This window comes from Herpailurus yagouaroundi, unplaced genomic scaffold (genome assembly GCF_014898765.1).
Source record: "Herpailurus yagouaroundi ecotype Mexico unplaced genomic scaffold, PumYag 217, whole genome shotgun sequence".
Classification (NCBI taxonomy): Eukaryota; Metazoa; Chordata; class Mammalia; order Carnivora; family Felidae; genus Herpailurus; species Herpailurus yagouaroundi.
The window spans coordinates 5988532-6002406 of NW_024412448.1; the positions used below are offsets into that span (position 1 = coordinate 5988532).

A 13875-nucleotide genomic window follows, 5' to 3' on the forward strand; every position below is an offset into this window, starting at 1 on the left:
AAAAAAGAAAAGAAAAGAAAAAAGAAAAGAAAAGAAAAAAGAAAAGAGGGGCTGGGAGACCAAGAAGGGAAGACGACTGGATTTCCAAGTCCCTCAGGAGTGTCCCTGTCAGGACATGTATGTCAGAGGGGCCACAGGACTGTTTAGGAGATGGGTGAATGTAACTCCGTGTTTAATGCAGGAAACCAAAGCTTTCTGTGGAATCTTGACTTTCTGGGGAAGGAGGGACACATGTGCCTACCCGTCCTCTCCCAGGCTCCCTCCTCTTGTTCCTGAATTGCAGGAGGCTGAGCCTCCAGGTTCAGTGACCCCATCCCTAGAGGGTAGGGATGTGATGGTTTTGCCACACCAGTACCTCCCCCTTTGCATAACACAGGCACTGACCCTCCCCTTCCCCTGGAAAAACACAACGAATAAAAAAAGACTTACTGGCACGTAGGGGAAAATGTTACATCTTGTAACTGCTGTTGGTGGAATGAACGGACTGTAAATCCTACAGGGCAAGCGAGTTACCCAGCCTATCTCTAATGTGTCTTTTTGGGTTTTCTTTACAAATAGTAAGTTTTATTTCTTCCTCTCCCATTCTTGTTCTTTAACGTCCCCCTTGCCTTCTGTGCTAGTAAGGACACGCCATACCACATCAGAGAGAAAGGGGGAAGGGGAGACCAAAGACGACGTGGCTCCGACAGAAGCCCAGACGCCAGGCAGGCAGGAGGGGAGCCCTGAGCACCCAACCGTCCAGGAGCACATCCCCGTGGGCACACGCGGCACCTGGGGCCACCCTGCAGGCCTGCTCCATGACGCATAATGCCATTCCCAGGAAACAGGGACTGAATGTCCTCGAGGCACTGTCCCCAAGCGCAGGATGCCCAAAGCTGGAGAGAAGCAGCTTACGGAGACGTGACTTCACCGACCTGCGGCTGTGGTGGCTCGGGGGTGTCTGGGGAGCACGCGGGGTCAAGGGAAAGTTGTAGAGCACACGACGACCGGACTGCGTACATTCAAAGACTGCGTGGGTCAGAAGACGGGTGTCAGGGACCACGGCCCGTTCACGTTGACGGGGTGTCCCGATGGCGGCACTTTTCTTCACTGGCGGTTGACACCAGCACGTCTTGCCACCACAGCGTCAGGGAGCAGAAAAAATGCGGTAGAAAGCAGAGCACCCTTGCTCTCAAGAGTCCTCTGGCCCGAAAATGTAGCCTGCTATGTCCTGAGCAGACTGGAAACCGAGCGGTGAGGCCCCAGGAAGCAGTCAGCCACACGGCCATTCGCGTGGCAGTCCCCACTGCGTGTCCACAGACTGTTCCTCTGTGACATCAGAAATCTGAAATCGCATGCCGCTGTTGGGAGCCCACGCAGAAGCAAGCAAGGCCGGTGGGGCTAGAACAGCAGGGCCAGAACATGCTGCCCCCACCCCTGTGCCATCTGGATGGGAAACGGACCGCCTGGTGTAGCTATGTGTGGTCTTCAACGCTCGATGGGGTCCAAAGCTACCAGAACATACGCTTGGGGGGGAAAGTGAGGGGACAGGGACAGGTAAATGCCTTCTGTTTCTACCTGCGAGAAGTTCTAGTATTCAACGTTAATGCCAATACAAATTTTCACGAAGTTTTTTGCAACTCAAGCCCAACACAACCGTAAACAAAACTGCCACACATTTCTAGACAAGGTTATTAGATTTTTAAAAACAAATTTCTTGTGGGGTGAAAGAAACACAGATTTAGAAACAAACTAGGCAGGGGTGTTGGGGGAGAAGCTTGGGCCGCGGCCTCCCCTCCAAGTGCACCGGGGGTGGGCACATGGTACCCAGGGAGGCCCCGCTGCCTCTCAAGCAGGTGGGAGTTACAGGCATTAACTTTAGTATCAATCCCCACATGTTCTATGTGCTCTCTGCTATTGTGAAACACTCGTTAATAGAAAGATGGTGACCGTCCAAAACGAAGCACAGGCACTGGCCCGGACGCGGATGGGCAGACAACAAGAGAAGTGAACTTGGGGAAGCCGCACGCCTCTCCTGTGCCGGGGTACTTGCTCACCCTCACCGCCGGCACAGGCTTCACACCCACATGCCACCCTCCCGAGCCTTGACCAGAAGCAGCTGGGGACTAAACGAACGTTCTCTGCTGAGGGGTTACCAAAGAAGGGAGCGGTCTGAAGCCACTTGGGGGCCATCGGGACGGGAAAGAGCAGTTAATATCTAGGTTCTGCCAGGCAGTCAGTCTGCTGCATTTTGAGAAGAAGCTGGTGTCTACCCAAGTCATTCGCCAACACAACTAATCAAGATTTCTGCCACTGCAACTTTTTAATCCATCACCGCGATCAGGTGTGGGGAAGGCGGAAGCCTCTGGGGCGCACTCGGACCGCTGACTGCCAGGGAGGACCGCGCACACCTCCCCAGAGGCAGAGCTGCTGTGCGGCAGTGGCCTGGGTGCGACAACGCTCAGGTTCAAATCTCTATCCTCTGGAAAGTTCCGCAGTGGTCTATGTTTCTTCATTCGTGACACGAGGCTGGTGACACCCACCATACAGGACTGTCGTGGCGGCAAACGCGCCAGCGTCTGGAAGTGAGGCCGACTCTGCCCCCAGGCAGCCTGCCGGCCTGAAAGCAGCCGTCCCTAAGCTCTCCCTAGCCAGGCGCACCACCACCACCATGGTCCGGGCAGGGTCCAGACGACCCTATGCAGCAAGCTGGAGAGTGCAAGACAGCCGCGTAGCTTCGAGCTTCCTCCTATGATGCCGTCAGTATCGACCACGTGCGAATACGCCCAGAATGCAGTGTTCAAAGCAGGTAAGAAGAGCCATAATCACAGATGCTTGCTGTCCCTCCACCACGACAAAGCGATGTGCGCTCACATGAGGGGTGACGCAGAAGGCTAACTGGCAGCAAAGCGGATTCCTGCATCTTCTCTCTGCGGCCCTAGCTTCGTCCTGTTTAGGAGAGAGGCACAGAACACCACCGGCACCATGCACTCTGCCTTCCGGGACATCAGCTGTTTTCCAAAACTGACATTTTACACTTTGTTTTGTCTTTTAAACACCTTGATAATATCTACCAAGTGCACATTTGAAAAAGGAGTAGGGGAGCCTGGTGGCTCAATCCATTAAGCATCCGACTTTCGATACCAGCTCAAGGTCATGATCTCTTGGTTGGTGAGACTGAGCCCTGCATCGGGCTCTGGCTGACATCGCGGAGCCTACTTGATTGTGTCTCTCTCTCTCTCTCTCTCGCTCTCTCTCAAGCTCTCTGCCCCTCCCCCATTCATGCTCTCACACACTCAAAATAAATTAACAAAAAAAAAAAAAAAAAAAAAAAAAAAAAAGGAGTAAAACTCATCTACGTGTGGGGGATGGCCAGATGGGGAGAAGGTCCCAGATTTCTAGGACCCGAGAGAAGGTGGACAGGGAGACTAAGAAAGCAAGTGGTCCTTCAAATCTTAAAAGTCCAGGTTTCAAAATGAGCTGCAGTGCTGCAGCCTGGGCACCTAGTCCCACGACAGAGGCCATGGTGCGGGGATGGAGAAGCCCCATGCTGAACAGAATGAGCTCTTCTCTGTTTACAGTCTCAGCCCCTTAACCGACTCCTGTCTGGGGCGTCAGCCAACTGATTTCGTCCCTGCTGCCCTCTGGCCCTCCAGCTCACAGAGATACTGCTCCTTAACATTCAACCAGGCTTTTAAGCTGGGAGGCGGCTTTATTCAACCTCCAGCACCAGACTCTCCCCAGCCATGAAGGCCACGTCCCGAGTCACCTCATTCTCACCACCTTCGAAATGGTACAGACCATCCCTGATACCTGAGCAGCCTACCCTCTGCTGAGGATGGCCGGGGAGCAGCCATGCCATCTGGGTCCTCTGCTGACCACTCCCTGAGGCCAACAAGGGGCGATTTTCACCCCCGGGTGCCAAGTCAAGAGCCCACAGCCTCCTCTGGTCCCAAGAAAGGGCCCCATCTGCGATGGGTCCTGCGGGTCCATGTGTGTTGCTGCTAAAGAGACACTTGCTCCTGCGTAAAGCAAGAAACGTTGGTTGCTCGTAGCAGCACAGATTTCAGGGGAGGGAGGGGACATGCCAGAGTGGAATCGCCAACCCCCACTGTTCCCCTGACAAAAAAGCGAATTCAGACTCTGAAGTTTTCACTTGGCAAAGCGCCAAGAACACCCAAACTATGAAAGTACCATGGAGGCATCCACTGTGAAGGATTTCCGAAGGGGACGCAGCACCTCCACTCTCTACACACAGAGTCCTGCTGCCGGGGATGGGGGGGGGAGGGGGGGGGGGGCCTCCTTGAGGTGGAGCGTGGTTATGTCCTTCCCAATGCTGCAGTGTCTTCGGGACTGAGACCCCCAATAAAATCCCCTCTTGCTCCATTAGCCAAACTATTCTGAAGTCCAGAGAATTCCAAAAGACTCGGAAACCAGACATCGGGCACCCTCAGGTCCGAGAGGTTTCACAGGATTGTGACAGTAATTGAGCTGGAGGGGATCACAGAGTTCACTGAGTTCAAACTTCACTTCACTCAGGAGCATTTGAAGGGACTCCCCCAAAACTGGGGGCAAAGCATGTGACTGAGGCAGTACACCCAACAATCTGTGTCTGAAAAATCACAATTCGCATGAACCCGGAGTCCGAAGACACTATCGGCTGACGTGAAGCTAAGGACAAGCGCAAAATCATGCTCTACGTTGAGTGAGGCCCTCTGCAGGCCTCAGGGTCTGAAGGAAGCCACATGACCCTTCTCCTCCCTTCCCCGAATACACCAGAGGCTCTGATTCACGACGCATTCTCTCTCATCAAATACAACCCTGGTTTTCTTTTGAACAGGTAAAGGGCATACCTCCTCCCTGCATCATTTTGTAGATTTTGCTCTCAATGTGGAGCTGAGGGTGTTTGGTTTTGACACATTCAAGCTTGATGGCAACTTCTTCTCCTGCAGCAATGTCCGTACCTTGGCAAAGAAAGAAAATCACAAACATTAATAATCTGGTGTCCACCACCTAAAGCAATGCTACAACACACTACAGACCCTCTGCTCTGCTTTCTACCACTGACGGGGTCAGTGGTTAACAAACCCCTGTGGAAAATCATTACTTTTTCACTGTTTAAACAGAAGTTTTTGATGGGCATAGAAAAGTCTCCCTTAGTGTTTCATCGCTCATTTCCATGTCTCCACCTGACCGTGTCAATGGGAGAGCCGGGGACAGGGCAGTGCACTTCTGCCCACAGGGCTCCCATCTTTCCTGCCCCAAACCTCCCTGTCTATCTGTTGCTCGGCCCTCGCATTCCCAAGGCCAGGCAGTGGGGGAGTTCCAGGGTGACTGTGTGCTCCCCGTTTCTCCACGCTGCTTGGACAAGTGGGTGGGTGTGAGCCTTTCTTTTTACCAAACCCCCACCCAGCTATGTCCACCCAGACCGGGCTTCGAACCGCACACACCTCCAAACACTCGGGTGCTTTTCCAGGGGCTCGGTTCCCACAAGGAACCCAGCAACCTCTCCCTTCCTGGGGAACAGGATGTCCACTGAACATGGACACCATACCAGAGGGTAGACTCGTTCTCAGAGCCCAAACTACACCTATGCAACATGAACTTGTCACATACTTGTTGTTAGTTTTATGCTAAAACCGGCAAAACATTTGCAAATACCTCCCGATTACCAGCCCACGAGTTTAAAGGCAAATTCAGTTTTTCTCTAAAAATGTTCTCTATCTGGGGTGCCTGGCTGGCTCAGTAGGAGTAGCGTGTGACTCTTGGTGTCTCCGAGTTCCAGCGCCACATTGAGTGCAGACATTACTTAAATAAAACTAAAAAAAAAAAAAAAAAAAGTTCTCTCTCTGCTCTACTTCGCTTAAGGGACTGTGAATATGACAGCATTCTGGCCCCAAGCTGCACCTGCAGAACCTTCCTCAAGGGGCTTCAGCTGGCAAGAAAGGGAGAGTCTCAAACAAAATACATCCGATTCTCCCCTAGGTGCCTTCTAAGTATAGGTGTCCCCTTTCCATGCAGGTCTGGAAACCCACGGTCTCCCTCCTGACCTACTGTCGCACACCCACAGCGTCCACCTCCTCTGTCTCCTCACGCAGGCATTTCTCTGTCTCACGGCATCACAGGAAAGGGGAGACAGCTCGGTAAGGCTGTGTTGAGACCACAGTCACAGCACTTTATTTACAATATATGGCTATAATCGCTCTATTTTCTTAGTAGCTGTTATCCTAGTCTCTTACCGCGCTTAACTTATAAACATTATCGTGGGCGCGTACGTCTAGGAAAAAACATGGAATGCGTAGTGTTCGGTACTGTCTGCCGTTTCGGGCATCCCCTGGGGGTCCTGGAATGTGTCCCCTGTGGATAAGGGGGTCCATAGTATAAATCCTTCCCAGTAGTATGTTTATCTGCACTGGTTCCAACAGCTCAACAGACCCGGGACATTTTCTTCCCACGGAGATCGTGGTGGTGGACCAAGGAATCTGGCCAGTCCTCAAGTGACTCTCTTTCTCTCTCCATCTGAGTTTAGTGGGAAGATGTGCAGTCTGTCTCACGAGAAAGTTGCACAGAGGAATGGACTACTGGTTACAAAGCACCTTGAGATCCCTAAACAAAGGCAGGATAAGATCGGCAAGCACTAAAGCCATGACTGGCCTGTAGGAATGCTGCCTGCTGCTGTTCATGTGTCCAGTAAACGCCCAAGAGTCCCCAAAGTCCCCCTGGGTCTGCTTAGACGGCCGCAAGAAGTGCAGTGCTCCTGGTGGGCCTGGATCCCAAACCGGGGAAATAACCACCATCTGATCACTGCAAGTGACCCTTGTAGATTTAAGAACTTCGTTTACTATTCCACAGACACTCTTTTGGGCACTCAGAAGGAAGACAGGTAATACACTTCGTTCTTCCTTCCACATTTGTGACCATCTGTCCAATTACAAGAGAAATGACTTCATCGTAAATGTACCGTGCAAATGGGAGATGTGCTGGAGTTCCTGTGAGGACCTGGACTCAGAGCTGAACCCGCCAGCCCAGGAGACACAGAGAAGATGACTCAGCGTGCTGGTTACATCAGCAACGCTGTTCCCCAAAGCACAAGCAGTGGGGCCTTTAGCGAGAGCACTCTTGTACCTCCAACCATCAGCACTGTCACCCTTGCCACAAGGCAGGTATTCAACGACAAGACAGTCTGGACCCACACGGGCTATCTACCAGAGTAGCACCTTCAAGAAGGCAGAGAACATTCTATTGTGGCTCATAATGCAAATGTCTGGCCATCAACGCAGCAATACTGACAGTCTTAGAGACAAATGGCCGTAGGCAACTCTGGAATACGGTATGAATTCCATCCTCCTAACATGGTGCCAGCCTTCCTGCAGGATCACACCAGTAATAGAGCCAGCCTCCTCCAGGATCACAGCAGCAAACAACCAGACTCCCCCAGGATCACAGTGAACAGACACAGTCCTCCCCCAGGATCACAGCAGCAACAGAACCAGCCTCCCCCAGGATCACAACTGTGAAAGTCGCCCTGAGTCTGATGGCCCAAAGAAAGGCTTGGCTCGGGTTCTGCAATTAATGTGAGAGCAGCATACACTCGGCTGCCTCCCTGTGAGGTCTCTGCCCATTGGGGGGAAGTACTGAGCAGTCCAGCTTCAAGTTCTGTGCCTTCCAAGGGAAACAAACATCACAGGCGAAACCAACGCCCACCAGTCCACAGCCCCAAAGCCCTGCAGTCCTGTCCCACCTCCTACAGCTGATGGCACACTTCCTGCTTCAACTGGCAGTGCTGCTCCAGGTCTAGTCCTCAAACTACCACCAGTCCGTGAGGGACCAATACAAGGCAGTGAGCGAACCCTGAGGAGCTCTCAAGGCAAAGTGACATTCCTGCAACACTTTAATCTTACTTCACAAAAGTACTGGTCTACGAAGGACTGGAAATTACAAAACCTGGTCCTTTAGCACAACTAACTTTTAGAAGTACTTCTAGAAAGGGGACGAGAATTTAAGAGCCATCACTGAGCACTGTGTTTCATATTCACAAGGCAATCCACGGTGTCTGTTTACACTAAGCAGTCTCCTCTCCCAAACAACCTCAACTCCTGCAGCTAAACAGCCCCACCCAGTGGGACAAGACTTCCCCTCTCCAGGCTTAGACTTGGCTTAACGGTGGTCGTAAAGAAACAAAATCATGTCTCTCAAGTTGAGCAAAGTCAGATGATGAATTAAGCGAACCTAACCCCAAACCTGACCCTGTCCTGATACAGCTGTCCTTATGCCCAACTCCCACTGAGGACGGTCTTATCAAAGAAGAAATAGGGAGAGGCCTCTGGGCAGCCAGGCAAAGGTCACTCTCACAGGGCAAATGTTGACAAGGCAGCCAATGCAGCACCGCAGCTTCTCATCAGAGACACCCGAGTTCAAGCCACCACCCTAAAGAACGCAGGCCGGTGACCAGGAAAGCTTCAGCCAGTGCAGACAACTGGTCTTCTCTCCTGGCCAGCTAGCCACCACTCTGGAACCCCTACCGCGTGCCAGACATCCTTGCACGGTGCTCCTGAAGAGAAAGGAGAGTGAGAGGGAACACATGAAAATCACGTATGCAAAGACTGCCTATTAAGGTTTAGCTCTCAAAAGGTGCTTCTGTACACGAACACTCTGACCGCACAGCCCATCTGGGTAACACAGGTAACACAGGCAGGAGAGGCCGTCCTCTGATAAACTGGTGGGAGTGACAGGGTCGAACACAAAGGCCAACACAGGCAGGAAGACAACTTCCATTCCACCAATCGTGAATGGCAGGGGGAGGAGGTGGGAAGGGTCCGAGGACCCTTCCCGCCAGCCTCCCGAAGACAAACACGGTCCAGAACAGGGGGCTCGCAGACACTGTGGAACACTGGCCAAACAGAACGCAGCCTGGCTTCAGCACGTCCCTGCGCGCACTCCCTTCGTCCCCGAGCTCTGCCGGTCACCCCGAGAACACGTGGTCCACGTGAAGAACATGGTTCCCCTCTGTTCGCAGATGCTAGCAGAGGTAGAAGGGCGCACTGCCAGCAAGTGAAAGGGCTTCTGGTGTCCAGTGCCTCAGAAACGTCGCCTCCAGCAGCGAGGGGCCAAAGCGTGTGGAGGCTAAAGCTGAGGCAGGTGCGGTGCCGGGGAGGCTTCACCTCACGCCCAGCGGCCACACCAGGCTCCGAGGCCTTCCCGGCCCGCCCTTCCCAAGAGCCTCTGGGATGTGGCAAGCCCGGAGAGGTCGACTGAGGACCCGGCTGCACATTTGGAGGTCCACGGCGGCTCAAGTACATACAGTTTCTGAAGGCCGGGCGTCAGAGAAACAGCCCCGAGATACCGCCTCTCTTTAAAGGGGCAACTGTGGGAAGGACCCGAAGAACTGGCAGGGCGCAGTGCTGCATGAGCACGTCACCTCAGCAGGCGCAGAGATGGCCGGCCTCCCCTCCTCACGGTTTCAAACATCTGAAAGCACAGAGAGTCCCAGGCGGAAATCCAAGACCCCACACGCCAGGCTAACAACAAGAAGAACCTACAGGGAGGAGTCGAGAGAGTTCTGATCAATAGCAAAACGACAGGAGAAACGATTTAAATTATAATCACACCAGAACCCGTGGGCCATAATGGTTTTGAGACGTGAAGACCTGATTCCTTAAGTCATGCCTAATCAGTTACCTCAACAGGAAGAAACCACGTATGGATGGCGCAACCCACCCCGTGGTCTTTGGAGCAGCCATCGCTCACCCCCAACTACGGCAGAGGGCGGGCTTCCTCAGACCCGCCTTTCCAGCCACGAATCACTCACTCACACACCGAGATCACCTCGCTTTTCCATGGTGGAGGAGCGCTTAGCCTCAATGGACCCGTGTGGGCCGAAAGCCGAGGCTGGTGGCAACGATCAGTCGTGTCCAGCCCCACGCACACAACTCCTAAGTGTACCTCACGGATGGGCCATTTGGGCGCTGGGAGCAAGGATGTGAGAGGCGCAGTCCATCGGTCTCAGAAGGCACACGGAGGAGACCGAGGACAGACCCCTCGGGGACGGGTCAGCCTCACCCGTGCATCATGGGCTACTGGTGTGGCCCACACACGGTGAGGCCCAGAGGGACGCCACGGGCAATAAGCAGCGGGGCTCCCCACTGAGCTCTGACGGTCTGAACCCAGTTGCACAAAGCAGAGCTGCCTAGCAAGGTCTCAACCAGAGGACACACGGTTTCAAAATACCTACTTCTCGATGCTGGGTATGGGCGCCAATGGACTTCAGTACAGCTCCTAGGTCCTAGGTGAACACTTCGGCCAAAGTTCACTGCGCTATAAATGATGCAAACGGCTCACGTTCACCCAGCAATTCTCCCTAAATGAACACTGCCGAGAAGGCGGCCGGCTGACCGCTGGAGAGAAATGTCCCCAGAGGGTCTTTTCTCCAGTAGGGCAGACGGGAAGGCATCCGTACCGCGTGGGGCAGGGAGGCACCCCAAGCAGTCACGAAGCGCACTAACGCGTGGCCTCCTGACACTTGTCAACCTAGGGGTGCACCCTCTCCAGGTGACAAGAGGGAGGGATGGGGCCAGCTGCTGAAGAGCAGAACCAGAAGCGTGAGTGACAGAAGCTACGCCTGACCCCTCTGACAGGTTCACGGGCAGGGGCCGCACAACAGGACGTGTTTACCCCAAACTTGCGCAACACCAACACCCCTCTGCACGCGCTCCTCTGCCACGTCCAGGGGGCATGGGATCACTCACCCGCTTCCTCTGAGAGATGCGGGGAAGTCATGTTTAAATTGCCGACTTTCAGACTGAGGCCAACCTTCTATTCTACATGTGTATGTGTGTACTCCTCCACTGTAAATCTGAAGCGATCCAGAACTTTCTAATCCCGTACATGTTCTTCAAATCTATCTTGAGATTTTTAACAGCCCAGAGGACGACCTCACGAGTACAGAGAGCTCTGCTACTTTATTTGCCTCTAATTCTGCCAGCATCTTAACACCGACTTCCTCTACACTCACCTGAATCCCACTCTGGTTTATGTCCAGGTACCCTGGGCGGAACGCGGATGCGCAACATGTACTCCACTACCACTGGACCAGGCAGAGGACCCGACCCGCCGGGGCGACCCGCGCTGGGTGCTGCGGCCGAGTAGCCCAAGGTCCAGACCCAGAGGAGCCGGTTGGCTAGGGCTGCGTCGTCGCAAAGGGCACCGAGGGACGCGGAAGCCTCGGACCGGCGCCCTGGACTTTCGCCGTGCCCACCCCCACGTGCACACGACACAGGGGGCCGCGCACCCGCCCGGCGGCCTTTGTCTGCCTGCGGGGGGACACCCAGGCGCGACACCGGGCGGGCGGGCCGCAGCGAGCGGCCACGGTCTCGGGCCGAGGCCCAGGGCCACTCCCCGGCGGCCCCGGGCGCACGTTTGGGCAGGTGCCCCCGGGGGCACGGGCCGGACCCCACCGGAAGGCCGAGAGTTCCAGCCGCTGCACACCCGCCTGGGGAGCTGCGGGGGCACGAACCGGACGGGTGGGAGGGGAGAGGGATCCCGGTCATAGCCGCAGGCCGGAGAGGGGAGTCCCCGGGGCGGGGTCTGGGGTGGGGTCCCCGGGGCGGGAGCCGGACGAGGGCCGGAGGGGGCCGGTCCTGGGCCCTGGGGTCCTCGGGGCGAGCTCCGGGATCCGGAGGTGTCCGGGATCCCGGGCCGGGGGCCGGGGACCGGGGTGGGGGTGGGGGTGGGCCGGGCGGACGCTGGTCGAGGGGCGGCCCGAGCTCGGGGGGGGAGGGGCGCCTCACCGAGATAGATGTCTCCGAAGGAGCCGCTACCGATCTTCCGGCCCAGCCGGTACCTGTTCCCGACTCTGAGCTCCATGGTGGCGACGGCGGCGGATCCGGCTCGCTCTTGCCCTCCCGGCCGCTTCCTGGGTCTGAGCTCGGGGAGGCGGCGCCGCTGCTGCCGCTACGGCGGGTCGGGCTGCCGGCTCCGCCCCCCTCACGGCCCCGCTTTCACCATCGCTTTCCGGCCGCCCGGCTGCTCCCAGCGCCTCAATACGGGGCGGATGGGACAGTCCGAGGGCCGCCGCCCCTGCTCCGGCCCCCGCCGGCACCGCTCGCCCTTTCCCCGCCGCGGATGGACTCGGATCTTCCGGGCCTAAATCCCCCTTCAGCTGCCTGAAGGAGCCGCCGCCATCGCGCTGTGACGTCACTTCCCCTAGCAACCCGGAGGGGCGGGACCGTGCTGCCCGAGGGGCGGGGCCGGAGCTTCGGGCGATGAGGAGGGGGCGGAGCCGGCCGGGGCCGGGGCCGGGGCCTGCGCTCGCCTGATACCTGGAGACCCCGGGACGCCCGGCTGGTCCCCTCCACACTCTTTGCTTCGCCACTGCAGCAAGGGGGACCCCTCCCGGCCTGTTCCCACATGCAGGCTCCACGTGCTGGCGCAGGGGGCTTCGTTTGTCCTTGCAGGTGTCTCGGAAGCCAGCGGCTCCCGCGATAGACCTGGGACAGGACCGAGGCAGTGCTTTTTACGAGAGGGAAAGAAGGGGCCGAGCCCGTCCCTCTAGGCGCTGGGACGCACAGGACACAGGCTGGGACACGGGCTGGGACACGGGCTGGGACACAGGTGTGCAGGGCCTCTCGGACTGTCTGGTAGTCTGCTCAGGATTCCCCTCTCCCCCCCCCCACCCCCGACCCCCCCCCCCCCCCGTCCTACCGTGCACCTCCATGTGGCACTGCCCGCTGCTGCCCGCCCACGCTTGCACCCAAGCCTGGCGCCTGCTGCCAGGGTTTCAATGGGCGAGGCCCGCCGGCCTGCCTCTGAGTCCCATCTTCCTGGAGACTGAATCGACTTTTCTCTCTAATTTGTGTTGGGTCTGAATGTTCTTCCTTTCAGAAGAAGGGTAAATTTCAGAATGATGGCGGGCTTCAAGAGCTGGAGCCTTGATTCGGATCAGTGGGAAGGCAATCCTCCAGAAGGGCACCCAAACCAATAAAGAATGACTTCCAGGTCGTTGCCTCTAGAGGCCCGTGCCCTGCCCCAGCTCAAAAGGAAGAACCATAGCACATAATGTTAATACATACTTTTGAACATTTAGCAAGTATCTACTACTCTGAGCAAGATGGCAGCACAAGTTGAGGGGCAGGGACCGCCTCTGCAGGAGGCAGAGGAAGAAAGCAGTGCTGAGCGAGTGCGCTTGCTCCGGAGGCTCCCGGGTCTCAGGAGTGCAGCCCTTGCCACAAAACAGTTGGGGGGCAGGTTGGGAGACTGCTGTCAATTCCTGAGTTTTGTGAAGCAGTGCCTGGAGACAGGAGAGGTCACCAGGTAAATCATGATCTGCCTGCTGCTAGTGAGTGGTGGGCAATTGGAAATGCCCCATGGCTATGTGTCAGCCTGGTTCCTCAGTCTTATGGGATGAGGGGAGGGAAGGGGCATTGCCAAACTAGTACAAACAGCCTTGTTGGCACAATTCCCTGATGAATGGTGTGCCCTGTTTCCCCTCCTGAGAAAGCCATGAGTACAAACTGGGAACACAAAGGGACCTAGAAGGACAGACCGCCACTCCCTTAGCTGCCCTGGGCTGATCACTGGCCAGCAGTCTCATTCTGGGGACTAAGTGTCCTCCCTCAAAAAGAAGTTGCAATTCTTTGGGCCTCCCCCAGGCTCCAGGGTTCTGCCCACTACACCCATTTATGCTTGGAATTGGTCAGGATAATCAGCCAACAGCAGGGCCAAAGGCCTTGCTTGTGTTTTACTCCATGGCCGTAGTGAGGGCGAGCCCGCAAGAGGCATATGCAGGAGCAGAGGCAGCTTCTTTGAGGAGCCACTTACCAGGGGCCTGTGCCAAGGTCCGAGGCCCGGTTACCCCAGCACCACGGTTGCAGGTGCCCTGTGTAGTCCTCACTTTCCCAT

The 13875-nt window shown here is 56.0% G+C and overlaps 1 protein-coding gene across 10 annotated transcripts in view; it reads right to left on the bottom strand.

The window, feature by feature from the left end:
• CSNK1D (casein kinase 1 delta) overlaps positions 1 to 12115 on the bottom strand; it is a 33331-nt gene extending 21216 nt beyond the window's left edge. For 5 of the 10 annotated variants that reach the window (XM_040456720.1, XM_040456719.1, XM_040456723.1 and 2 more), the window contains exons 1-2: positions 10991 to 11540; positions 4833 to 4943 (exon numbers count right to left, since the gene is read on the bottom strand). In XM_040456720.1, coding sequence (XP_040312654.1) covers positions 4833 to 4943; positions 10991 to 11525 — 646 coding nt within the window. In that variant the 5' untranslated portion in view covers positions 11526 to 11540. Of the gene's footprint in view, positions 1 to 771; positions 815 to 4832; positions 4944 to 10990; positions 11541 to 11765 lie in introns of those variants that run through there. The other 5 variants (XM_040456727.1, XM_040456728.1, XM_040456729.1 and 2 more) reach the window with 5 other exon arrangements.
• Positions 12116 to 13875: the final 1760 nt, after the last annotated feature.